This window comes from Polypterus senegalus, chromosome 2 (assembly GCF_016835505.1).
Source record: "Polypterus senegalus isolate Bchr_013 chromosome 2, ASM1683550v1, whole genome shotgun sequence".
Classification (NCBI taxonomy): Eukaryota; Metazoa; Chordata; class Cladistia; order Polypteriformes; family Polypteridae; genus Polypterus; species Polypterus senegalus.
Genome location: NC_053155.1, coordinates 300,918,004 through 300,945,785, shown reverse-complemented (window position 1 = coordinate 300,945,785; position 27,782 = coordinate 300,918,004). Strand labels below are relative to the sequence as shown.

At 39.6% G+C, this 27,782-nt stretch overlaps 1 protein-coding gene across 1 annotated transcript in view; it reads right to left on the bottom strand.

The window, feature by feature from the left end:
- rb1 (retinoblastoma 1) overlaps window positions 1–26,443 on the bottom strand; it is a 287,527-nt gene extending 261,084 nt beyond the window's left edge. Inside the window, exon 1 of the mRNA XM_039745852.1 lies at window positions 25,603–26,443. Within this exon, the coding sequence (XP_039601786.1) occupies window positions 25,603–25,727 (125 nt within the window). The 5' untranslated portion in view covers window positions 25,728–26,443. The remainder of the gene's footprint in view (window positions 1–25,602) is intronic.
- Window positions 26,444–27,782: the final 1,339 nt, after the last annotated feature.

Here is a 27,782-nt window from a genome sequence, read left to right as displayed (position 1 = left end):
AAGAAATCAAGTGACTAAGTGTTGCAGGTGTTAGTTTGTCCCATTCTTCCTGCAAACAACGTTTTAGGTGCGTAAAAGTACGGGGTCTTCGTTGACGCATTTTTCGTTTCAAAATGCGGCAAACATTCTCTATAGGAGACAAATCAGGGCTGCAGGCAGGCCAGTCAAGCATCCGCACCCTCTTCTTACACAGCCATGCCTTTGTTATGCGCACAGTATGTGGTTTGGCATTGTCTTTCTGAAATAAGCATGGGCGTCCCTAGAAAAGACGTCGTCTTGAAGGCAGCATTTGTTTCTCCAAAACTGAGATATACTTCTCAGCATTGATGGTGCCATCGCAGAAGTGCAAGTTACCTTTGCCGAAGTCACTGACATAACTCCATACCATGACAGACCCTAGCTTTTGGACTTGTATCTGGTAACAGTCTGGATGGTCCTTTTCCTCTTTGGTCAGCAGCACACGACGTCCATTTCTTCCAAAAAAGATGTGAAAAACCGATTCGTCTGACCACAATACACGTTTCCACTGCACAATGGACCATCCCAGATGCCTCCGAGCCCAGAGAAGTCGACGGCGCTTCCGGACACTATTTATGTAGGGCTTTCTTTTAGCACAGTACAGTTTTAGCTGGCATTTCCTAATGTAACTTATTCTATGTTAATGTTGACTTATTTTTATTTTTTATTGTGTCTTCTATTTTTCTATTCTTCATTTTGTAAAGCACTTTGAGCTACATTTTTTTTGTATGAAAATGTGCTATATAAATAAATGATGTTGTTGAGAGTGACTTCCTGAAGTAGTCCTGAGCCCACGCAGTTATATCATTTATTGATGAATGACGGTTTTTAATGCAGTGCCGTCTCAGGGCTTGGAGATCACGGCCATTCAGTTTAGGCTTACGCCCGGTAATTTCTCCAGTTTCCCTGATTCTTTTCACTATGTTATGCACTGTAGAGGGAGAAATGCCCAAATCTCTTCCTATCTGTCTTTGAGAAACATTTTTCTTCATCATTTCAAAGATTTTTGCCCGCACTTGGTGGCAAACTGGCGATCCTCTGCCCATCTTTGCTCCTAAAGGAGTAGGCCTTTCCTCGATGCTGCTTTTGTACCGAATCATGATTGCAATCACCTGTTAACATCACCAGTTTCAAATCACATCATTATTTAGTTATTATACCTCATTACTACCCCTGAATTGCCCCCATCCCAACTTTTTTTGGAATGTGTTGCAAGCCTGAATGGCAAGAATGGATGTTTATTTACAAATCAAATGATGTTAACCAAAAAAAACATGAATTATCTTGTGTTCATACTGTCTGCAATGAAATAAAAGTTAAGGGAAATTTGTAAATTACTGCTTTATTTTTTTATTCACATTTTTCACACTGTCCCAACTTTTTCTGATTTGGGGTTGTAATTATGCAGATCCATATGATCTGGATGACTTCGATTTATGCAGGGACAATTCCAGTTCGGCGCAAACACAATTCTTCATGTCGGTTCGCACACTTCTCGATGGCCCGGGATTTTTCAGGTGATTTTCTATGTAATAAACTTAATAAGTTATAGCATAATGAAAATTGCATAATTAGACCTGGACCACCTTGTATTTTGAATGAAATACAGTGTAAGGAGCAGCTCACCTGTTACCATTTTAGACAAAACACAGGCTTGAAATGTGCCATGAAGGTTGAACTATGGGACCACTGCATTTAGAGATTTGAACTGTTTATATGATAATATTAGCCAGCAATCTCTCTCTCTCGTCTCTGATTTCTAATTCTCTCATTCACCTTATTTTGTCAGCTTTGTCAGATGACAAAAGTTAAAAAATATTTAAACATACACAGCTCTCCGACAGGTCAAATCACCAAACTGTCAATGATGGTAATCTTTTATTTTAGTTTTTTGTTTTGAAAGAGCACTGGGATTTTCCTTCTTTATATTAAATTGTAAGGGATGGTTAAATCAAATTGGTGATTCTCACAATCCCATACTGAAATTATAACTTAAGAATATCAACAATACGTACATAATTTTTAAATCCTCTGTAATACAAAACTCCTCATATGTTTTTCTTCTTTGGTGCTGGTTACTTATTTAGTAATGAAATGCAGGCCGAAATCACAGGCATTATTAATTTCCCAATTGACTTTAGTACTAGGGTGTTGTACCGCGTTAGCCATTATGAATGTAGAGAAAAGCCAAGCAAAATGACACCTTTTATTGGCTAACTAAAAAGATTACAATATGCAAAGCACAGTTGCCTCAAAAGCTTGAATATTGTAATCTTTTTAGTTAGCCAATAAAAGGTGTCATTTTGCTTGGCTTTTCTCTCCACTTGACTTTTAAATTGCTGACCATTTAACAAACATGTTGTGTGTAACTGGTGGAGTGTGTTTAAAGAGTGCCTGAGCACCTCTCCTGTCACACAATCTGGTATATATTTACCTGACATGGCTCCCTCTGTTAATGCAGTGGATTCAAAAATTATTCAGACCCCTTCATTTTTTCTCATATTTTTCTATGTTGCAGTCTTGAGTTAAAATCATTTCTCCCACCAACATCAAGCAACATTCAATACCACAGAAAGACACAGCCAAGAAATGGACTTTCGGAAATTGCAAAAACAGGATTTAAGAAATGCTTGCAAATTTACAAAAAATAAAAACTATCACACTGACACAAATATCTGGACTCTTTACCCAGTACCAACTTAAAGCACCTTTGGCCAAAAATACAGCCGAGTCTTCTTGGGTATGACATGACAAGCCTTGCTCACTTCAATTTGGGAATTTTCTGTCATTCCTCTCTGCAGATCCGCTCAAGCTCGGTCAGGTTGGACTAAGAACATTGATGAGGCAGCCTTTTTTCAGGTCTCTCCTGTGATTTCAAATGGGGTCAAGTCTGGGCTCCTGCTGGGCAATTTAAGCACATTCCCAGAGTTGTCCCTAAGCTACTCCTGTATTGTCTTTGCTTTATGATTAAGAGTCATTGTTCTGTTGCAGAATGAACCTCCAGCCCTGTTTTGAGATCCAGAGCACAATGGAGCATGTTTTCAGTAAGGATATTTTTAGACTTCGCTCCAATCAGATTTCCCTGAAACCTGATTAGTATCACAATTCCTGCTGCTGACAAACAACACCACAGATGCTGCCACTACAATACTTCACTGTTGGTATTCACAGTGATGAGTGGTGCCTACTTTTCTCCAAACATGACAATAACCTTGGTTTCATCAGACCAAAAACTCTTGTTTCTCACAATCTGAGAGTCCTTTAGGTGTCTTTTTGAAAACTCCAAGCTGACTTTCATGTATATTTCACTGAGATGAAGCTTCTATCTGGCCATTCAGTCATAAGCCTAGATAAGTGGAGAGTTGCACTGATGGTTATCCTTCTGGAAGTTACTCCCAACTCCACCCAGGTTCTCCCAAGTTCAATCAGAGTGACCATTGGATACTTGGTCACCACTCTTACCATGGGCAGATGTCTAGCTATAGGAAGAATCATGATTGCTCCAAACTTCTTCTATTTAAGAATTATAGAAGTCACTGACCTCTTGGGAACCTTCAATTCTGCAGAATTTTTTTGATGCCTTCACCAGATACGTGCCTCAGCACAATTCTGCCTCTAAATTTTGCAAGCAATTCCACTGACCTCATAGCCTGGTTTTTGCCCAGATACACACTGTCAACTGTGGGATCTTCTATAGACAGGCGTATGCCTTTCATAATCAGGTCCAATCAGTTGAATTGACCACAAGTGGACTTCAAATATGTGGTAGAAACATCTCAATGATGATCAATAGAATGGGATGCACCCGAGCTATATCTTAATTGTCAGAGCAAAGGGTCAGAATACTTGTGTCAATTGGATATTCTGATTCATTTTTAATTCATTTAAAAGAAAATTCTCAAAATCTTGTTTTTGCTTTGTGTGATGTGATGAGGGAGAAAATAAATATAAATGATTTTAGCATAAAGTTGCAACATTTCAAGATGCAAAAAACTAAGTGGTCTAAATACTTTCTAAATCCACTGTGGACCTTTTTACAGTCATATGAAAAAGTTTGGGATCCCCACTTAATTCTTTGGATTTTTGTTAATCATTGGCTGAGCTTTCAAAGTAGCAATTTCCTTTTAATGTATGACATACCTTATGGAAACAGTAGTATTTCAGCAGTGACATTAAGTTTATTGGATTAACAGAAAATATGCATCATAACAAAATTAGACAGGTGCATAAATTTGGGCACCCCAACAGTGATATTACATCAATACTTAGTTGAGCCTCCTTTTGCAAATCTAACAGCCTCTGGATGCCTCCTATAGCCTTTGATGAGTGTCTGGATTCTGGATGGAAGTATTTTTGACCATTCTTCCATACAAAAACTCTCCAGTTCAGTTAAATTCGATGGTTGCCGAGCATGGACAGCCTGCTTCAAATCATCCCATAGATTTTCGATGATATTCAAGTCAGGGGACTGTGACAGCCATTCCAGAACATTGTACTTCTCCCTCTGCATGAATGGCTTTGTAGGTTTTGGGTCATTGTCTTGTTGGAATATCCAGCCCCTGCGTAACTTCAACTCTGTGACTGATGCTTGAACATTATCCACGCAGCCCTACAGCATGATGGAACCTCCACCAAATTTGACTGTAGGTAGCAGGTGTTTTTCTTGGAATGTGGTTTTCTTGCAAAGCGCTTTTTGTTATGACCAAATAACTAAATTTGTGTCTCATCAGTCCAAAGCACATTGTTCCAAAATGAATCTGGCTTGTCTAAATGACCATTTGCATACAACAAGTGACTCTGTTTGTGGTGTGGGTGCAGAAAGGTCTTCTTTCTCATCACCACCCTGCCATACAGATGTTCTTTGTGCAAATTGCACTGAATTGTAGAACGACGTACAGATACACCATCTGCAGCAAGATATCCTTGCAGGTCTCTGGAGGTGATCTGTGGGTTGTCTGTAACCATTCTCACAATCCTGCGCATATGCCGCTCCTGTATTTTTCCTGGCCTGCCAGACCTGCTGAGTTTGACAGCAACTGCGCCTGTGGCCTTCCATTTCCTGATTACATTCCTTACAGTTGAAACTGACAGCTTAAACCTCTGAGATCGCTTTTTGTAGTCTTCCCCTAAACCATGAGACTCAACAATCTTTGTTTTCAGATCTTTTGAGACTTGCTTTGAGGATCCCATGCTGTCTGTCACTCTTCAGAGGAGAGTCAAAGGGAAGGAAGCACAACTTGCAATTGACCACCTTAAATACCTTTGACCACTCATGATTGGACACACCTGTCTATGAAGTTCAAGGCTTAACGTGCTAATCCAACCAATTTGGTGTTGCAAGTAATCAGTATTGAGCAGTTACATGCATTCAAATCAGCAAAATTACAAGGGGACCCAAATTTCTGCACGGCCAGCCCAGTTTTGTTCACATACCACTGATTTAATTTCATACAACTAAATACTGCTTCACTAAAAATCTTTTGTTTTCAACAAGAAAAAATCACCCCAGTATCTCAGATGTTCCTAGGAAATGAAATTTAATTTCATACAACTAAATACTGACATACACCCCAGTACTCAGATGTTCCTAGGAAATGAAAGACATACCACTGTTATATTTTTTGTTGAAAGTAGAGTAAATGATTATGCAGAGAGGTTCCCAAACTTTTTCATATGACTGTAAGTTCACTTATGATCCTCAACACTGTTTGTTTCAGTTTCATAACAGTTACATGAATGTAATCTCACCCACAAAAGAAGTAAACACATATGGGTCACAACAGTTGGCATTTTGCCAGTGTAAAACATGCTCCATAGGAAAGGACATGCAGTACAAAAAGGGCATTCTTCTCCAACTCTAATGCCACATTTTCACAGCCACCTTGAATTCTGGGTCTTGTTTTTTTATCTCAGTGTTTCCACAGCCATTGAAGTTAGTGGATAGGCTACCCAGTAATCCCAATCACCTACAGATATATCTACTGGCACCAGCTTTGGGTTAGGTGGGGTGGGAAGTGTAAAGTGACTGTGACAACTAATCTTGAAGTGAACCGAATTACTTTATTAAACCGCAGTGAATTTTCAATGGGTGCACACAATGCAAGTGAATTGTCTGTGGTGTTCGGTTGTTTCCTTTCATGCAGAGTTACTGTTCTTATCCTGCCATTTTTAAGCTTATTTAAGTGCCAAAAAATGTGTGAATTTTAAGTACTGTGAAAACTTGGAAAATATTTTAATTAATCACACACTATAATTAACTTAGGTTGACAAGGCAACAACTGAGTAGTGGCAAGATAACAGCAAATATAGTCTTAAAACGTGATGTGCCTTCTTTCTAAAACTAGCTGTCAGTTGTTTCAGAAAGTAAATCTAAAATGACATTTACAAAACTAACACATCCTCCCTTTGACTTCAAAATAATTGCAGGAATTCTCACCCCCTTTCAGTAATTTAACTGAGAATTAAAGCTAATGATTAATCGCCATAAACGTGTGCAATTTACATAAAAAAACTTCTGCAATTAAATTTTTTTAACTCAACCCCTAAATGTGGTAATTTAAGCCAGTTGATCTGACCGCGCTTTACACTTAATGAAAGAGCAGAACAAAGTCTATTAAAAGCACCTGATCATTTTCTGTATTGTTTCTTGATAATGGTCTTCATCCACACACACACCAGTAGAGTCAACACTCACTCCTTGTAATGCGGGATTGTCAAGTATTTGAACATGAACTACAGTACTGAATCAGTAAGGGACACGATTTGTCCCGTATTTTCATACACGTTTCATTTATACACTAGCTCTTCGAAGTGCAGAGAGCAATGAGAACAATTAAAATCAAACCAGTTATACAAGTGAAGTGAATAAGTTCTAATTTAATTAAGTTTAATTTTCTTGTTAAGTTAATGCTGTTGACAGACAAGCACTCCTTGCAATTATGCTGCACATCATCTTCTTCTTCTTCTTTCAGCTTCTCCCATTATGGGTTGCCAGAGCAGATCATCTTCTTCCATATCTACCTGCCCTCTGCATCTTGCTCTGTCACACCCAGCACCTGCATGTCCCCTCTCACCACATCCATAAACCTTCTCTTAGACCTTCCTCTTTTCCTCTTACCTGGCAGCTCAATTCTTAACATCTTTCTCCCAATACACCCAGCATCTCTCCTCTGCACATGTCCAAACCAACACAATCTCGCCACTCTGACTTTGTCTCCCAACCGTCCAACTAGAGCTGACCCTCTAATGTCCTCATTTCTAATCCTGTTCATCCTCGTCACACCCAATGCAAATCTTAGCATCTTTAACTCTGCCACCTCCAGCTCGGACTCCTGCTTTCTGGTCAGTGCCACCGTCTACAACCCATATAACATAGCTGGTCTCACCACCGTCATGTAGACCTTCCCTTTCACTCTTACTGATACCTGTCTGTCACAAATTACTCCTGACACTCTTCTCCACCCATTCCACCCTGCCTGCACTCTCTTCTTCACCTCTCTTCCACACTCCCCATTACTCTGTACTGTTGATCCCAAGTATTTAAACTCATCCACCTTTGACAACTCTACTCCCTACATCCTCACCATTCCACTGACCTTCCTCTCATTCACACACATGTATTCTGTCTTATTCCTACTGACCTTCATTCTTCTCCTCTCCTATCTACACCTCTCCAGGGTCTCACCCTGCTCCCTAACTATCACCACAGATCACAATGTTATCAGTAAACACCACAGTCCATGGGAACTCCGGTCTAATCTTGTCTGTCAACCTGTCCATTGCCATTGCAAAAAAGAAAGGGCTCAGAGACGATCCCTGATGTAATCCCACCTTCACCTTGTATGCATCTGTCACTCCTCACCATTATCTCACTTCCCTCGTACATATCCTGTATAACTGTTACGTACTTCTCTGCCACTCCCGACTTCCTCATACAATACCACAGCTCCTCTTAAGGCACCCTGTCATATGCTTTCTCCAGGTCCACAAAGACTCAATGCAACTCCTTCTGGCCTTCTCTAAACTTCTCCATCAACATCCTCAGACCAAATATTGCATCTGTGGTGCTCTTTCTTGGCATGAAACCATACTGATGCTCACTAATCATCACATCCCTTCTTAACCGAGCTTCCACTACTCTTTCCCATAACTTCATGCTGTGGCTCATTAACTTTATCCCCCTGTAGTGACAACAGTTCTGCACATCCCCTTTATTCTTAAATATCGGCACCAGTACACTTCTTCTCCATTCCTCAGGCATCTTCTCACAATCCAATACGATGCACATATTGATGGTATGTAAACTGCTCAAAAAAATTAAAGGAACACTTTGAAAACACATCAGATCTCAATGGGAAAAAGAAATCCTCCTGGATATCTATACTGATATAGACTGGGTAATGTGTTAGGAACGAAAGGATGCCACATCGTTTGATGGAAATGAAAATGATCAACCTACAGAGCCCTGAATTCAAAGGCGCCCCAAAAATCAGAGTGAACAAATTATGTGGCAGGCTAGTCCATTTTGCCAAAACTTAATTGCAGCAACTCAAAATTGTACGCAGCACTTTGTATGGCCCCTGTGTTCTTGTATACATGCCTGACAACATTGGTGCATGCTTCTAATGAGATGACAGATGGTGTTGTGGGGGATCTCCTCCCAGATCTGGACCAGGGCATCACTGAGCTCCTGGACAGTCTGAGGTGCAACCTGGTGGCATTGGATGGACCAAAACATAATGTCCCAGAGGTGTTCTATTGGATTTAGGTCAGGAAAGTGTGGTGGCCAGTCAATGGTATCAATTCCTTCATCCTCCAGGAACTGCCTGCATACTCTCACCACATGAGGCCAGGAATTGTTGTGCACCAGGAGCCACTGTACCAGCATAGGGTCTGACAATGGGCCCAAGGATTTCATCCTGATACCTAATGGCAGCCAAGGTGCCTTTGTCAAGCCTGTAGCGGTCTGTGTGACCCTCCATGGATATGCCTCCCCAGACAATCATTAACCCACCACCAAACTGCTCATGCTGAATGATGTTACAGGCAGCATAATGTTCTCCATGGCTTCTCCAGACCCTTTCACTTCTGTCACGTGCTCAGGGTGAACCTGCTCTCATCTGTAAAAAGCACAGGGCACCAGTGGTGCATCTGCCAATTCTGGTATTCTATGGCGAATGCCAATCGAGCTGCATGCTGCTGGGCAGTGAGCTCAGGGCCCATTACAGGACATGGGGCCCCTCATGAAGTCTTTCTGGTTGTTTGGTCAGAGACATTCACACCAGTGGCTTGCTGGAGGTCATTTTGTAGGGCTCTAGCAGTGCTCATCCTGTTCCTCCTTGCCCAAAGGAGCCTGGTCCTGCTGATGGGTTATGGACCTTCTATGGCCCTCTCCAGCTCTCCTAGAGTAACTGCTTGTCTCCTAGAATCTCCTCCATGCCCTTGAGACTGTGCAGGGAGACACAGCAAACCTTCTGGCAATGACACGTATTGATGTGCCATCCTGGAGAAGTTGGACTACCTGTGCAACCTCTGTAGGGTCCAGGTATCGCCTCATGCTACCAGTAGTGACACTGACTGTAGCCAAATGCAAAACTAGTGAAGACACAGTCAGAAAAGATGAGGAGGGAAAAATGTCAGTGGCCTCCACCTGTTAAACCATTCCTGTTTTGGGGTCATCTCATTGTTGCCCTCTAGTGCATCTGTTGTTAATTTCATTAACACCACAGCAGCTGAAACTGATTAACAACCCCCTCTGCTACTTAACTGACCAGATTAATATCCCATAAGTTTCATTGACTTTATGCTATACTCTGATTAAAAAGTGTTCCTTTAATTCTTTTGAGCAGTATATATATAAAAAAAAAATCTTATCAGGCAGTACAGCAGAATATCCAGAACAAGACACTACACCTAGTCACATCAGCTAATGCAAGTACACCTGTGAAACACAAGAAGCTGTCAAGGTACAAGTCCGAATGGAAGACTGAATGTCAGTGGGTCAGCTCTGTCCCTGGCAATAAATGTTTGCTGTGGAGCTCCATCAGTCCTATGTGGAGCAATATCTGACATGAAACAGCACAGTGCAGGTGCTACCCATGTCCAAGCAGCTAAAGAGCAGATAACACAGAGTGGAATCACTCGATTCCTTATGCCCAACTCAGACTTCTCCTAAAGCAGACCTGGTATGTTGTTCTTAATTAATTGTATCTTACCTATTGCAGCCTACATTAGCCCATATTATATTGTAATCAATACAACTGAGCAACAATTAGTGCGAATTGATCAGGCTAAGATATCCATCCATTTGGTCCAAAGGTTAAGAAAGTTAGAATTACTTTATAATTTATAAATGATACATTCTACGACAATGTGCAATTTAAAACATCTAAATAAATAACACTATTAGATACTTATTTAGCAGTTTTTTTCATAAACGTTAAATCTGTACACATTTTCAATCAAATTAACAGCTCCTCCTTTACAGATACAGGTGCAGAGTTGACTCGTGTGATCACACAGGGAAGTACAACCTGAGTTCTCACAGTGCTGATTGTGCACAAAAGCTGAACAAGGATTTTATGTTTCCATTTCTTTAGTATTTAATTGTTAAGTGTTTTTGGTAAGTTGTCTTGCTACGTAGCTGTTCAAACCTTACGTATTGGTTTTTCCAAATATTACAGCAAACTCCTGGGTGTTTGGTGGTCGTTGCTTCTGTTACACAAAACCGTTCAATACACTACTGAAATCATTTAACATGCATGGACAATCGATTACTAGGTTTGTTTTTAATTAGAAATCACCAAATTATTTCTGCTTTATAGAAAAATATTCATATGCTTGAAAGAAATATGATAAATTGCAATAAATATGCTGTTAATCGAATGATTAAAAATTTTCATCGAAATTAAATTTTTCAATCAAACAGCAGCCCTTCTTTATAATGCATAGATGCCAGTGTATTGTTCTACATTGCAGTCTCCTGTGGAAGTAAACTGAGCTCAAAAGATGCACAATGCCTCAACAAACTTATCAGGCCTGCTCCATCATGGGGCAAACCCTGGACACACTGGAAGCTGTTGTGGAAAATAAGATTGGATGCCATCATGAAAACTCCCCTCCAGGAGGTGTCCTCTTGGATCTCTTTTAGCCACAGGTTCACCACCACAGTGTGATAACTGCCTCTGGGCAGCTTTTTTGCCTACTGCTATTAAGCAATTCAATGCTTCTACCTGATCAAATTGTTAAGTTCATTTACCCACTGGCTGCATTATCTGTCCTGTAAGTCTGTATTCTTGTTTTTTATGTTTCTGCTGCTGTATGCATTTGAATTATCTTCCCATATGGTCTAGCGGTTAGGATTCCTGGTTTTCACCCAGGCGGCTCGGGTATGGGAAATAAAAAATTTTGGGCAGAGTGGTGGCTCTGAGGCTAAGGATCTGCACTGGTATCCCGAAGGTTGCCGGTTTGAATCCCCGTCACTGCCAAAAGAGATCCTACTCTGCTGGGCCCTTGAGCAAGGCCCTTCACCTGCAATTGCTCCAGGGGTGCTGTACAATGGCTGACCCTGCACTCTGCGAAAACTAACAAATTCCTAATACAAGAAATTGTATAAGGCGAAATAAAGAACAAAAAAAAAATTTCCCCTTGGGATTAATAAAGCTTATCTATTTGTCTATCTAAACCAAACAACAGTGTTCCGATCTGCTACTTATGAAAATGCACAGACTATGTAACAGGCAGGTGCATTCAATGACGTAGTGCAGTATTTTTAACTTTTGTTTACTTCATTAAAGAGAGAGATTGTATTTTTATGTACTAGATATTTTTGTAATAATGAGTCACATTCAAAAGTAACAATAATGATGGAATGCAATTGCGTGTAGTGTCAGTAAAGTATAGTAAACAAAATACATGTTTTGTTGAATTACATTTTATAAAATCTTATCATTCAATGCTGGAAAAAAACAAACAAAATTTTGGTATGATACTGCTTTGAATGCAGAAAATGCTTTGTATGCAGTATTTACTGTATATGTTTACATACGTATCTGTTTCGGGTAAGCCAATGAACCAATGCTAGTTCCACTACGTGTGGTTAGTGAAATTTTACAATTGTATCAGTAGCACTTTAGTTTAGGTACTGCAAAAATGCATCTATTACTCATTTACTAGTACCAAACACTTATTTGATTCTTCATAACATTTACATAACATCAGTGAAGTGTTAATTCATCTCTATAATGTGACCTACTAACAAAACTTCACTTTGGAGTAGTCCGAGGTTCCCTAACTGAAACATGTTTCTCTTGATATTACATATTTAGTATAAGACCTATGAATCCTTCATATTAACAAGTAATTTTACCATCATGTCAATACGCCACACAGCACAGTGATGGATAACCTGTCTACTGATGTTTTTAGAACATTACAGCAATCTAGAGGAGAACAGGCCATTCAGACCAATAAAGCTCCCCAGTCCTATCCACTTAATTCTTTGAAAAAAACATCTAGTCGAGTTTTGAAAATCCCTAAAGTCCTATTGTCTACCACACGACCTGGTCACTTATTCCATGTGTCTGTGGTTCTCTACATACAGAAAAACTTCCTAACGTTTGTGTGAAATTTACCCTTAACAAATTTCCAACTGTGTCCACTTGTTCTTGATGAACTCATGTTAAAGTCACAGTCTCGATCCACTTGACTAATTACCTTCATAATTTTAAAAATTTCAATCATGTTACTACTTATAGGTATTACAAAGACCAAAAGAATCCTTTGCTAAGGTCTTGTTACAAAAGAGTAATTGAGTGATCGATGCATTTTTGCAGTACCTAAAGTATGATCTTTGTACCTATGCAGTTTTTGTAGGTATGCTTTTATTATGGCTCAATTAAAAATGTGTTTATATCCTTTTTTGTTGTAAAAAGCCAATTTTTGCTATGTTTATTCCTTCATTTTTTCCTATAACCTGATTATTTATCACTGCTACCTCTAAGTTCCACTAAATTTCCCAATGAATTTTAATTGAAGTACCCATAGCAATCTAATGGTTCACTTGGTTTATCCCATCTAACCCATGCTGATAGAAATTCTTTCAACAAGGTCATAACAACATTTTGGTCGGTGACTGGTTTCAGGGATGGTCCTCACAATGTTTCTAATCTATTGAGAAAGGCAATCTTGGAAAATCCTAATGAAATGCCCAAACCACCTCAACTGGCTCTCGGTGACCTCAGTGGTTCTACACTCAGTTCCCGCTGGATTACTGAACTCCTCAACCTGTCAAGAGGAGGAAGTCCAGCCACACAACACGTGAACCTCATTTCAGCCTCTGAAACTAACAATCTCACTCTTTCAGTCAGAACCCAGTCATCACAGGCGAGGATGGAGATGTAGATGCTCTTAAATCTGCTGCAGCTCCTCCATTACGTCAGTCAAACTCACAAACCCTATACTGACAGTCATATTAAAGACCCAAGACACTTCAGCTCTTGCACTTAAGGAAGCTGCTTACCTTTTACCTGCAGTAAAGACGACAGGTTTTTCAGAGAAAGGACCTCGCATTTGGAGATGTCAATTCTCTCCCCAAATGCATCACACTCTCAACCCTTCCAGTAATCACCCTGGAATCCCACAAACTTGCAGAACTGCCCACATGACACAGTGATGTGTGCAGCATAAAGTGCAACTCAGGAAAAAATATAAACCAAGTATAAAAATAACCTTAACAGTTAAGAAATGAATTTGATCCACACATTACCACTGAGCACATTCTGTACAGCATTCAACTACAGAATGCCACTCTCTTGTACATCTGTAACGCAAACACAACAGCTGTAATAGAAAAGACCATGGGAGCAGGGTACCAACCCTGGTTCTGCTCCCTGGTGGGAAAGCAGCTGAAATTACAGCATACATTCCAGAAACTGAATGAACAAAGAGCATAACAGTCAGCCACACTGCGTCATGTGTGAAAGAAAAGTAGCTTGAAAGCAGTTCATTAAGGGTTAATAGCTGACAAAGCCATTTTGCTATAACGGCAGGTTATTCATAAAGGCGTCTGTCATAAGGCAGGGTGCAGTAAGCTGACCTAGGACAATTTCCAGTTTCTTTAGGAACGTGTCTGCTTGACACAGGAAAGATGACCTTTCCTTCTTTAGGGTCTATCTGACAAGTTAAAAAATAAATAAATAAAAACAGATGACCCATTAACGTAATAAAATAAAATGTTTAAATAAACGATATTATGCTTTTTAATTAAAGGGGAAGGAGAAGATATAAAACAGCCAAATGAAAAAGGAAACTTTGCTCTTCTGCTTTGCAACATAGAATCCATGTACTCACCTGTGACTGAATAAAAATCTATTTGATTGAACTATTCCTGTCTTCCTCTCTTTCTTCCACACATGTCACTAGTATCACCAGCAAAGGCCACACCACATCACACGACTTTTCCAGTATGCTTTTAGTCGCAGAATTCATAATCTTAGCAAGTCAAAAGCAGTTGCAGCACAGTCCCGTCACGTCAAGTCATGTGGTCAGACATACCCAGTGACTCGCCCCTTAAATCATAGGTGCGGACTTGTGTGCGTGTTTCAGAGCTGACAACCAATGAGCGCTACCCACAATGCATAATAATTAATAATTCATTTTATTTAAAAGGCACTTTTCATGGCACTCAAGGACACCTTATAATAAGGAAAAGAAAAAAGCATCATAAAAACGATTGAAATAACATCATGAAAATATGGTCATAAACTGGAAAAAACAGTTAAAAATCAAATCAGAGGAATAGGCAAGTTTGAAAAGGTAAGTTTTAAGTCTAGATTTGAAGCTGCAAACTTAATCAGTGCTGCAGATATCTTGAGGGAAGGAGTTCCAAAGACGCAAAGCTTAAGGATCTACACGCCACGTTAGATAAACGAGCAAAAGGCATAACAAGGAGATTTGAATAAGAAGATCTAAGAGTACAAGCAGACATTGAAATGTGTAACAGATCCAAGAAATACAGAGGACATATGAAGAGCTTTGAATGTTAATAGCAAAATCTTGAAATCAATATGATATTTCACGGGAAGTCAGTGGAGTTTACAAAGAACTGGAGTAATGTGCTCTATGGAGGTGCATCTGGTAATACCACAAGCAGAACTAGCTGAAGCCTATGCAGAAGCTTGTGAGGGAGGTCAACCAATACAGAATCACAGTAATCAATACGAGATCTTACCAAAACATATACAAGAATAGCAGTTCTATTAGGTACTAGAAACAGGTGAGATGGTTTATATTGTGAAGGTGAAAATATGCAGACCACGTAATATTGTTAATGTGTGCTTTGAAAGATAAAGTATTGTCGAGGATGGCACACAAGCCCTTAACCTGAGAAGAAGGAGAAACTACAGCGCTGTCAACTGTCAAGGAAAAACTGTCAAGTTTGGCAAGAGCAGATTTAGTACCAATGAGGAGAACAACCTCAGCTTCATCATTATGACGTTTGAAAAAATTAGAGGAGAACCAGTCTTTTATTTCAGCAAGACAATCAGAGAGGATGAAAGGCAGAATTAGGCTTGGTAGACAAACACTGTTGATTGTCACCAGCATAGCAGTGGACCTGAATACCAAATCTCCGAAAATTATTACAAGTGGTAAAAGGTAGATAATAAATAATAAACAGAAGAGGGCCCAAAACAGAGCTCTGGGGAACGTCACTGGTGACTGGGGTGGGCTGCAATCTAAAATTCCCAAGTTGAGAAAACTGTGTACGACCTAAACCAAGGGCAGGAAATACCACCACTTCCAACACAGGCTAATCTTTCTAACAAAATGCTATGAGAGACCAAGTCAAAGGCCGCACTCATGTCTAGTAACACCAGAATGGTGTTATGGTCCATAACCCAGAGTCAGCGGCCATTAGAAGATCATTAGTGATTTTAACCAAAGCTGTGATTGGCGATTCTAAATTGGCCCTAGTGTGTGCTTGGTGTGGGTGTGTCCTGCGGTGGGTTGGCACCCTGCCCAGGATTGGTTCCTGCCTTGTGCCCTGTGTTGGCTGGGATTGGCTACAGCGGGCCCCCATGACCCTGTTCGGATTCAGCGGGTTAGAAAATGGATGGATGGATGGATGTCTCTGTACTATGTAAAGGGCAGAAACCAAACAAACTGTTCAGATACATCATTATCAGTAAGATACATACATACATACCTGTGCAGCTACTGTTTTCTTCAATATTTTCAAGAGTAATGGCAGGTTTGAAATTGGTCTAAAATTAGTCACATTATCAGGATCAGCATCAGGTTTCTTTAAAATGGGAATTATAGCAGCCATCTTAAGAGCTACAGTACAGGCCAAAAGTTTGGACACACCTCCTCATTCAATGTGTTTTCTTTATTTTCATGACCGTTTACATTGGTCGATTCTCACTGAAGGCATCCAAACTATAAATGAACACATGTGGAGTTATGTACTTAACAAAAAAAGGTGAAATAACTGAAAACATGTTTTATATTCTAGTTTCTTCAAAATAGCCACCCTTTGCTCTGATTACTGCTTTGCACACTCTTGGCATTCTCTCGATGAGCTTCAACAGGTGACTACCATGTTTTCAGTTATTTCACCTTTTTTTGTTAAGTACATAACTCCACGTGTTCATTCATAGTTTTGATGCCTTCAGTGAGAATCTACCAATATAAATGGTCATGAAAATAAAGAAAACACATTGAATGAGGTGTGTCCAAACGTTTGGCCTGTACTGTATATAAGCTCTATACAAATATAATGCTATAAGTGAACACAACCAGAAGAAAGTGACAAATGTATAATGTCAGTTATTAATGGGACAATAGAGGGCAGGCAAGTTTTTACCAAATAAGTGTGAATTGGATCAAACTGGGAAGTTCAAGGTTTAGATTTTGTAATGAAATCAGAAATTTCAGGAACAGTAGGGAGTGTAAAGGATAAAAGAGAATTTAAGCAAGGCCTACCAGAAGCTGAAATAGAAGAATTGTGTAATAAACTTAGATGATGTTAGCTCCTGGTGAATATTGTTCATTTTTGAATTAAAGAATTTCATTACAATATCACTTTGTTCAGTGGAGTACAAGTGAGGTGAATGGGCATTAGGTAGCTACAGAACCGTATTAACCATAGAACATAAAGCTCTAGGATTCCCTTCACCTAACCTAAACTCTTCTGCATAATAAGTATATTTGGCAGTGGAAAAAGAACCCTTATAAAGATGGTGCATTTTATTATGTTTAACAAACAGTTATTCTAATCTATGGCCTTTAGTGTTAAACTGACGCAGCTCAGGGGTGTACCAAGGGGCAGAACAAGTAAAGAAAACAGATTTTTAAGGAACAAGATTATCATATAATGCGGCTATAGGGAAAAACAAACAAGGGCGTTTTGGACCTGACAAACAGATAAGAGACTTTGTCTGATTTGGCTTGTTATATGTACCCTTTCAAAATGGACAAAAAGAAATAAACAAAGGTCCAAGGTCGCACCTGAACTTGTTGTACCTTTACAGCTTTTACACAGACACCAGCTCCATCAGGCAGCACATTACTGGAAACCCTGCCATGCTTTAGAAACAGGCAACTGTGCTAGAAAGTCATTACACAGTTGTCTAATTTGACATGCCCTGTGATGCTAGTTAACCAATCTGACATACTCCGGTGACAAGATCAGCAATGGCAATCATCAAGCTTGACATCACTTCTGATTAGAAGTCATGTAACATGACATCGGCTCTCAAGGCCCTGAATGCACTGCTGACAATTTACCAGATAAAAACAAAACAAAAAATTAACCAGAAAATATACAAAACAACACAGCAGAATAGTATCTGAATTGCACACCAGAACAACATGTGAGGCAGCAACAGTTCACACCATGCCAAAGCTTAAATACGAACCTTATGGCTTCAGAGTTGTCAGGAATCCACCACAGTAATATTTCTAATTGTAACACAGTGTGAAACAATGCAAAAGATTCAATCTTCCTTTCCAGATTTATTCTTCAGATATTAACAATCACATAATCCCTGTTGTCTCCTGGTCGTCATTCTGACCGTCTGCATCCTATCATTTCTCCATGATGCCAAATACACTATTCTCTCAATATCCGGCCATTGTCAAGTCATACCCAGTATTCAGACACCTTCATGTTTTGCATACTTTGTGTTATAGATTTAAGTTTAAATTGATACGTTTGCCCATCAATCTACACTCAATAACCCAAAATGAAAAGCAAAAACATGTTTACAGAAAGGTTTGCAAATTTGTTAGAAATCCAAAACTAAAATCATTCAAATAAGTACTCAGACCATTTGTTGTGGCACCCTATATTGTACTTAACTTTAAGTGCACTTTTAACTGTCCTTGATGTCTCTTGAATTTGACTGGAGTCCACCTGTCAAAATGAATTGACTGGAGAAAGTTCAGAAAGGCACACGTGTAGCTGTGTATTGAAGGTCCAACAAGTAATACTGCATGTCAGGACAAAAAAACAAGCAAAAAGCCCATGGAACTCTCTATAGAACTCAGCAATAAAACGGCGAGGAGACACAGATCAGGGCAAGGGGATCAAACCATTTCTAAAGCTTAGAGTGGTCCTGTGACCACAATGCTTCTCATCTAATGGACCTTGAGAGGATCTGCTGGGAATAATGAGATAAACAGCCCAAGTCCAGGTGTGCAAAGCTTGTAGACACTTACCCAAGAAGCCCTAAAGCTGTAATTTCTGCCAAAGGGGGTGTCAAAATATCTTAATCTACTGTATATACACAGTATATCTGTATGCTTACTAACTCCTTATGGAATTAAAATATATCCTTATTTACAATATTTTGAGCAAACCATCCTCATTGGGAATTGGTTTTCTCTTTTTAGGAATCAAAAACTTAAAATGTTCTTCATGAGGTTGCTGCAGACTAAGGCGGATATATTCTTCATAAATTTAAAATTACACATACTTTTCTGGATCAAGTGTAAAAACTGGCAATGATGAATAAACACCAAAAATATCTAATGTTTTTTGAGAGATGTAGGAAACGGAGCCTATCCCACATTGAAAAATGGGTGACCAAAATTTTAAAACATAATTCAGAAGTGCTTATACACTTTCTCCTTTGCAAAACAAAATGAATGCAGAAATGGTCCCCGCTACCGAGCACATTGTACTTTTTGGTATTTGAAATTTCATTTTAGAAGCAATAAAAAATAAAAAACGAAAAACCACAAAACCAAACTGAAAGGAATTTTCAGATTTTGATTTTTGATTAAAGAATAAAATGAGGAATCTATCAGTCTTGTAAAATAAGGTATTTTTTAATTCTGTGCTAACAAATAGCAGTGGTGCGGTGGACACTGCAGGCAGCATACTGTAGTGGAAGGGACTGTGAGGTGGGCTGGTGATGAACCGCCCCTCACTGCCCCCATTCATTCTCAATAGCAAGCCTGTTGTACTGTTATGCATATAGCAGGAAGTTGTCTCTTGTCAGTACAAGGTGGTCTAGATCTAATTATGCAGATCCAGATCATCTGGATGACTTTGATTTATGTAAGGACGATTCCAGTTCGGCGCAAAGACGATTCTTCGTGTCGTCAATTCGCACACTTCTCGATGGTCCGGGATTTTTCGGGTGATTTTATATGTAGTAAACTGAATAAGTTATAGTGTAATGAAAATTGCATAATTAGATCTGGACCACCCTATACATCAGACATGTTGACGACTGGTGCCTTCCTGCTGTGATTGCGTGTACAGTGCTGTGCAGAAGAGCTCATCTTAACCTTTTGTCTTCACCCTTCAACAATGTCTCTGAAACACAAATCTGATGCAAGTGCTGGTGATACAGTAAAGAAGAGTAAAACCATCACCATGGAAAATAAAGTAGAAATAATAAAAAGGTCACAAAGGGGTGAAACTCCGTCATTCATTGGCAGAGCACTTGGTTACAGTCGGTCAACAATAGCATTTATTAAAATAATGTACCTGTTCCGACTTACATACAAATTTAACTTAAGTGCAAACCTACAATCCCTATCTCGTACCTAACCCGGGGACTGCCTGTACATCCTTTATTGTTGTTTTTTTGTTTTTTATCATCACATGGGCTGTCGAAATTGTTTGTTAATAAAAGTTTTTCTTTCTTCAGATAATATGACTGAACCAAAAAAGAAATGCAGACAGTACAGCTTGGACTATTTGTACTTATTTTGAATTTACATATTTATTTCATAAATGTCAAAAATGTAAAAAAAACTGTTCATATTTTTTTCCTTTAATTTATTAATGTAGGTTTCAATATTAAATGTTGCACAAGATAATTCCATATTCCGTAGTCCTTTTTTTTTTTTAATCATTATTTACAAGTGATTAAAATGAAAAGTTTGATATCTAGTGAAATATTTAATATCAAGTACTGTACAAATGTATTAATCTGAGTAAGTAAAGTAAATGACTAGCGGGTCGACGGTTTTAAATGTTTTTTGTAAAGGGGTCTGCGTCCGAAAAAAGTTGGGGAAGTTTTGCACTGGATGAATAAATGCATGCGCCTCATGGTGGATGACTAATTTTATTAAATTACATAATATCAGTCAGTCTTTGCAGCTACTTTAATAGTTTTGTTTAGTTTTTCATTTCAGTTTTGTCAATTATTTTATTTCAGTTTACGAAAATGTTTTTTTTATTAATAGTTTCAGTTTTGATTTTAGTTTTTGTTAACTATAATAACCTTGCTTGGTGATGTCTATGATTCACAGACTTCAAGCAGTCATTGTATACAAGGGATATGCGACAAAGTCCTAAAAATGACAACTTTGATAGACATTATGGTGTCCTGAAATGGGGAGACCGGGTAAAAAAAAGTGTTGTCACTTCTACATGGTGTGACCAAAATGTACGCATATACAGTAACCTTAAATGAAAGTCTGCAATGTTCACTTTAATGATATCCGATTATTAATGTGTAAGTTTTAACTGTGGGGGATTGTGCCAAACATTATGGAAGGCACTGTAGTTTTATGCTATTTGCTGCTAGGATTTATACACACAGGTATCAAAGCTGTGAAACCTAAAGCATCATCCATGAGCTGTACATAGATATAAGGACAATCCCATAGTTCTTTGTCAACTCCATATACCCTCACCAGACACTTTATGAGGTACACATAGCTAGTACTGGGTTAGACCCCCTTTTGCCTTCAGAACTGCCATAATTCTTCATGGCATATATTCAACAAGGTGCTGGAAACATTCTTCAGAGATTCTAGTCTATATTGACATGATAGCATCACGTAGTTGCTGCAGATCTGTTGGTTGCACATTCATGATGCAAATCTCCTGATCCACCAAATGTCAAAGGTGCTCTCTTGGATGGAGATCTGGTGACTGTGGAGGCCATTTGAGCACGGTGAACTCCTTGTCATGTTCAAGAAACCAGTTTGAGATGATTTGAGTTTTGTGACATGACGTGTTATCCTGCTGGAAGTAAAGATCAGAAGATGGGTACACTGTGGTCATAAAGGGATGGACATGGTCAGCAACAATAATAAGGTGGGCTGTGGCATTTAAACAATGCTCATTTAGTACGAAGGGGCCAAAAGTGTGCCAAGAAAATATCCCACACCACCACCACCAGCCTAAAGCGTTAATACAAGGCAGGATGGATCAATGCTTTATGTCGCCGATGCCAAATTCTGACCCTACCATCCAAATATTGCAGAAGAAATCGAGACCCATCAGACCAGGTAATGTTTTTCCAATCTTCTGTTGTCCAATCTTAGTGAGCCCATGTGAACTGTAGCCTCAGTTGTATGTTCTTAGCTGACAGAAGTGGCCCCCGGTGTGGTCTTGTGCTGCTGTAGCCCACCTGCATCAAGGTTTGATGTGATGTGCATTCAGAGATGCTCTTCTGCATACCTCGGTTGTAATGAGTGATTACGTCAGTTACTGTTGCCTTTCTATTAGCTCAAATCAGTCTGGCCATTCTCCTCGGACATCTAGCATCAACAAGGCATTTTTCCCAGAGATCTGCTGCCCACTGGATATTTTCCTTCTGTCAGACCATTCTCTGTAAACTTTGTTCCCCAACCTCGGTCCTGGGGGCACACTGTGGCTACAGGTTTTTGTTCCTAATCAGCGACAACACCTGATATCACTCATCTCATTTAATTAGCTGGTATTTCTTTTTCTCTTACTCTACATTCAGAAAAGCAGAGCAGCATGATTTTTACATTTATGAGACATTTAGAAATATTTCTGCTTTTGCTATTGATTTAAATACTTAACTCTCTTTTGTTGATTTCATTTTATTTTGCCCTTTCTCTGTGCAGTTTTTTCCCTTTGCTGTATCTTATTAATAAGTAATAAAAATGAGCAGAGCAGACACGCAGGCAAACAACACGGAATTAATCAAAGGCTGCAAGTACTTTAACATCAGAGCCACTAATTAGTAAATAATGGATTAATTCAACAATTAGAACACCTGGAAAAGCTGAATGAAAATCAAGATGAAAATATTGTTAAAAAGAACAAAATACATTATTTCCATATAACTGCTTGGTACATTTTATACATACACACACACACATATATATATCGTCTATCTCCTTATATATAATTTGATACTATCCGTACGTATGGTGTTCGCGTCAATACCTCGACTCAGTTAGAACCATGCAATGGGACTCTGCCTCTGTAGTTACAACATAATGTGGCAAACGCGGACGCAGTATTGCACGATTGGCTAAGAATGTTTGAATGCTTCAGTGACGCCGCTGGACATTCGAGTATAGCAAGTCGGTGTTGGTTCGAGCAGATAACAGGTTTTTGGAACATTGGTTTGGCGGGCCATACTTTCCAGGACTAACATTGTCGATTGACTTAAACCCTTCAACAGCTCCAGAACTGTAAGTAATTTAGAAAGTATCGCCATTTGCTTGGTACGTCAGAATCTATCTTTGGGTAGTTCGGTTTTGGCATCCGTCCTTCTGACATCTATTGGCAAACTGAGTAATGATGGCTGGGTATTAACAACGGTCAGTGTTTAAATTTTAGCTGATCTCATATCTAAAGTGACCACGCCAACATAATTATTACTCCGACTCTGATTAGAGTTGTAAAATATGGTTTGCTTTGAAAATTTGTTTGCCGGAAAAAATCAAATGAGGTGCGCTGAAGAGCTGAGTTCACATCTCGCAGCCCCGTTTACACAGGAAGCTCTTCATTACATCGGCCGAAAAGGTCAATTTTAAGCACAAATCAGTGCCATGATAACAAAATCATTTCAAGGACTTAAAAAAACAAATAATTATTTGTAGATAAAATATGGATTTCACAAACGTAGAATTTGTAGTCCGTTTCGATCGGCCTCCCAGTCACTAGTATATATATAATAGAGATAGTTGTGCATGAAAATGCCAGTTGGTCAGCAGTTTCTGAAGTACTCAGTCCAGTCCATCTAGTTCCAACATCTATACCACGTTCAAAGTCCCCTTTCTTCCCAATTCAGATGCTCAGTTTGAACTTCAGCAGGTCGTCTTGACAATGTCTACTCTACATGCCTAAATGCACGGAGTTGCTACCATGCGAGTGGCCGATTAGATATTTGCATTAAGTAGTAGTTGAACAGGTCTACGTAGTAAAGAGGCCAGTGAGTGTATATCCGCTCCTTTCCAGCTACAAAGAAAAGAACTTTACCAGATTAAACAGACAAAAAAAAAAAACTGTACAATGACAGACAGTGACGGTATGATGTCAGGGACTTTTCCAGGTCATTCTGATTGCTGACAAAGCCCCATTATTGTTTTGATTTCTATTACTACTGCTCACTTTATGATATTCGTGATTTTTTTAGCAACTTTCTATGCTCCAGAACAAGTACTGTGGTGCTGTGTGAATGGATCTGAATGGCAAAATATAACTTGATGGAATAAAAAAAATACCACATTTTCACTGGAGAAGAAAACCCCAATCACATCCTGCGCACTTTCACTAAAGGTTGTCCATTTGTAGCCCCCTGCCCAACTATGAAGGGTGTGCAATGAGCCATTACACTTTGTCAAATACATGTGCACTTTAACCAAGTAATTTCCAGGTGGGGCAACATCTGATCAGCCACAGCAGGACAGACACAGGGGTTGATGTTATCAGGGTCTTAGGCCTCTCGCCCATCGACACACATACACAACACTGATAAACTTCCGTTTGCCGTTTTTTGCTCATTAATATCACAAACAGAGAGGTGTATTTTGAACTTAAAATACATAAATAACTACAAGGGGTGGTCCGCTTGGGGTCTTGAGGTCATTGATATATGATTATAACACTGAAGTGTGGGTTTCCCCTTAGAGTTTGTCAATACTGAAAAGCTGGTGTTCAGTTTTGGGTTCCACTACTCTAAATAAATAAAAAGCATATGAAAGGTACAAGGGCTTGGCACAATACAACTGGGTTAAACCTCTGAAGGTTTTCCCTACCGATTCCAATGAACAATCACAAATTATGTGCATTCCCTAATGCCATCACCAGAAGATACAGAAAGGGCTATTGGTGTGCTGCGGGACGCCAACACGTCATAAACCAGTGTTGACAGACACTAAGGACTTTGCCACTCCACTGTACCCTAAGGTCACTGCTAAACATCCAAGCTGTGTGTGCCCACGGCTGACCAAAACAGATCTGTTCATCTCATGTCCTGTTTCAGATTTGCTACCCGCCTTGCTGAAGGAACTGCATGGCTGTCACAATGAGTGGCAGGGCAGAGACAGAAAGGGTCCATACTGCCAGCCTCGGAGCAAGAGAACCTGTCAGGGACTTTATTCCAGGCCATACAAAACTGTCACAAGGAATGCTGGTATGCCATTTTACCTGACTTTAATCCCACCTTTAGGATCACAGCATCTGGAGATGTGACCTGCCTGCCAACGGCCAGCACTTTTGTCAAACAGCAGAACATCTCAGAATTAGAGATTCAGAGGCTCACTGGCTCTGTGCACCAAATGTGTCAGGTAGTGTTCAAAATCCCAGCTAGTACTGTTTTCCTGTTGTTTTTTATTGTTGTACTCGTGTTTTCCTAAATATTCCCATCCGATTATTATTACAGCTGTATAAAGTTCAAACATTAATCCAACAAAGACCGATGTATTCTTTTACCCCACCATCGTTTAAGTGTTTTACAGATAACACCCAACAGGGATTTAATTTCACACGTAAACCCCCAACCCCCTCCTCCCCTCTTTCGGACGATAACAACAACAATCCAACACACAACATCGAAGCCATTTGGTGCTCATGGACGCTCCAAATCTCAACAACAAGAAAGGAAAACAGACAGCCCCTGTCAGCCGTCACGGCTCACAACTACCTGCCGAAGTGAAGCCGCGACAATCCGCCGCTCACTGCCTCCCCTCTGCCCTCGCGCTCCCTGTTGTGGAGCTGTCGAGATCGCTACTAAAAAGTTGTCAAAAAGTAGCCATTTCACTCTAAATTCAAGGAACCGAGGTGGCTGCCAAACGGCGTGAGGGACGTGAACCAATCCAATATTTTGTAAGCTCCACCATAAAGCGCTGATTTACCTTTCGTCTTTCAGTCGCGATTCCTGGCTCAGCAGCTCGCTTCCCGACAGCTGCTTTGAGACCGGCTTTGAGCCTTCGGCAGCAGAGGCGGAAGAGGCTGCCTTCCTGGGATTTTTCGGTGGCATTTTTCAGTTTACCGACAGACAAGGAGCTGTAAAAACTCTCTGTCGGATGTCTTCGAAGAGCGACTCTTCGTACGCTTTGGGGGTAAAAAAACAAAAAAAAAATAAAAAGAAAGTGAACTCCTCAGTCGTAATGAATCGCCAAACCGCGGGAAATCAACACGCCATAGGGGTCCGCCCACGCCCTGACGTCACATCCCGTGTTGCTCGCTCACATTGTGTGAAGCGGCGGCGGAGGAGGCTCAGTCAGCCTGTGGGGGTGGCGCTACAGGAGGAGAGGAGGACGGTTCTGCTCTCATTAACAAGAGGCGTGCTAAGTTTTACTTCTTCAAAAACAAAAACAAGTGCATTGTGGTCTACAGTGCGTTCGCTCCGCCTTCGTGCCGTAGTTAAAAGTTTCCAGGTTCAGGCTTCCTCTTTTTTCGTGTCACTGACGTTTTTGCAGATTTACTTATTCAAACTCTTGCTCGAGTTGAAGTGTTGATTACCCTCGGGCGTTTGAAGGTTTTTCTTTACACTATTGTTGCGTTAGATCACAGAAAGAAGATCAGTTGCGTGATGTACAGCAGTGGTTCTCAACCTTTATACTTCCAAGACACCCGGTGGACAACGTGATTACGTGACATCCCTTGATATTTCCATTCCTGTACTTTTGCTGATGTCTTCACAAAGATGCTTGTTTTTGATTTTTTTTTTAATCACTAAAATCCTATTTGCTTCTAGAGCTGTTAAAGCTATTTAAAGCAGCATAATGCACAAATAAGTCATTTTCAAAAACATGTCCTGTGTTTTGAATACATACAAATTATGTTGTTAGTGCGTGAATTTCTTAATTACAGCACCAAATGAACTGGAATTTTGTAAGAACAAATAATAACCAGTAGTTTCCAAAATACAGAATTTGTCACTGCGGGTATTTTTGAGAACAATAGCTGCTCACAACTGACTTGGCTTAAAGCAGGGCTGCCCAACTCTGATCATGTAAAGCAGGGATCCTCAATTACGGTCCTGGAGGGTCGCAGTGGCTGCAGGTTTTTGCCCCAACCCAAATGCTTAATAAGAAGCACTGATTGCTCAAGTAACACTTCTGCTTCACTTTAGTTTTCTCGCTCGTTAAGATTTTGAATCCTTATCACTTATTTTAGTCTTAAACAGCTGTATTCTTGGTTTTTAATTGCTCCTAATTAGCACTAACATGCAACGGACAAAAGAGACCAGCATTTCTCCATGTGCTTGTTACCATTTACACCTCTGTGTGTATTCATCATGCGCTATTGGGTTTAATTAAATACTTGGAAGGAAATTGAAGAGGAAAAAGTGAAGGACTGAGAATTACTCATCCATTTTAACCTTCAAATCATTTGGATCAGTGCTTCCCAACCTCGGTCCTGGAGACCTGCTGTGACTGCAGGTTTTTGTTCCAACCAGATTCATAATCAGTGACAACACCTGATAACACTGATCCTCTTTCATTGACTGGTATTCTTTTCTCTTATTCTACATTCAGAAAAGCACAGCTGCGTGATTTTTACATTTATATGACATTTGAAATATTTCTGCTTTTGCTATAGATTTAAATCCATAACTCTCTTTTGTTGATTTCATTTTATTTTGCCCTTTCTCTGTGCAGTTTTCCCCCTTTGTTGTATCTTATTAATAAGAATTAAAAATGAGCAGAGCAGACAACACTGAATAATCAAAGGCTGCAATTACTTTAGCGTTAGACCCACTAATTAGTAAATAATGGATTAATTCAACAATTAGAACACCTGGAAAAGCAGAATGAAAATACTGTTAAAAAGAACAAAATACATTATTCTCATATAACTGCTTTGTACATATACTATATTGTACAGGATTATTAGGAACACCTGTTCAAACTCTCATTAATGCAATTATCTAATCAACCAATCACATGGCAGTTGCTTCAATGCATTTAGGGGTGTGGTCCTGGTCGAGACAATCTCCTGAACTCCAAACTGAATGTCAGAATGGGAAAGAAAGGGGATTTAAGCAATTTTGAGTGTGGCATGGTTGTTGGTGCCAGACGGGCCGGTC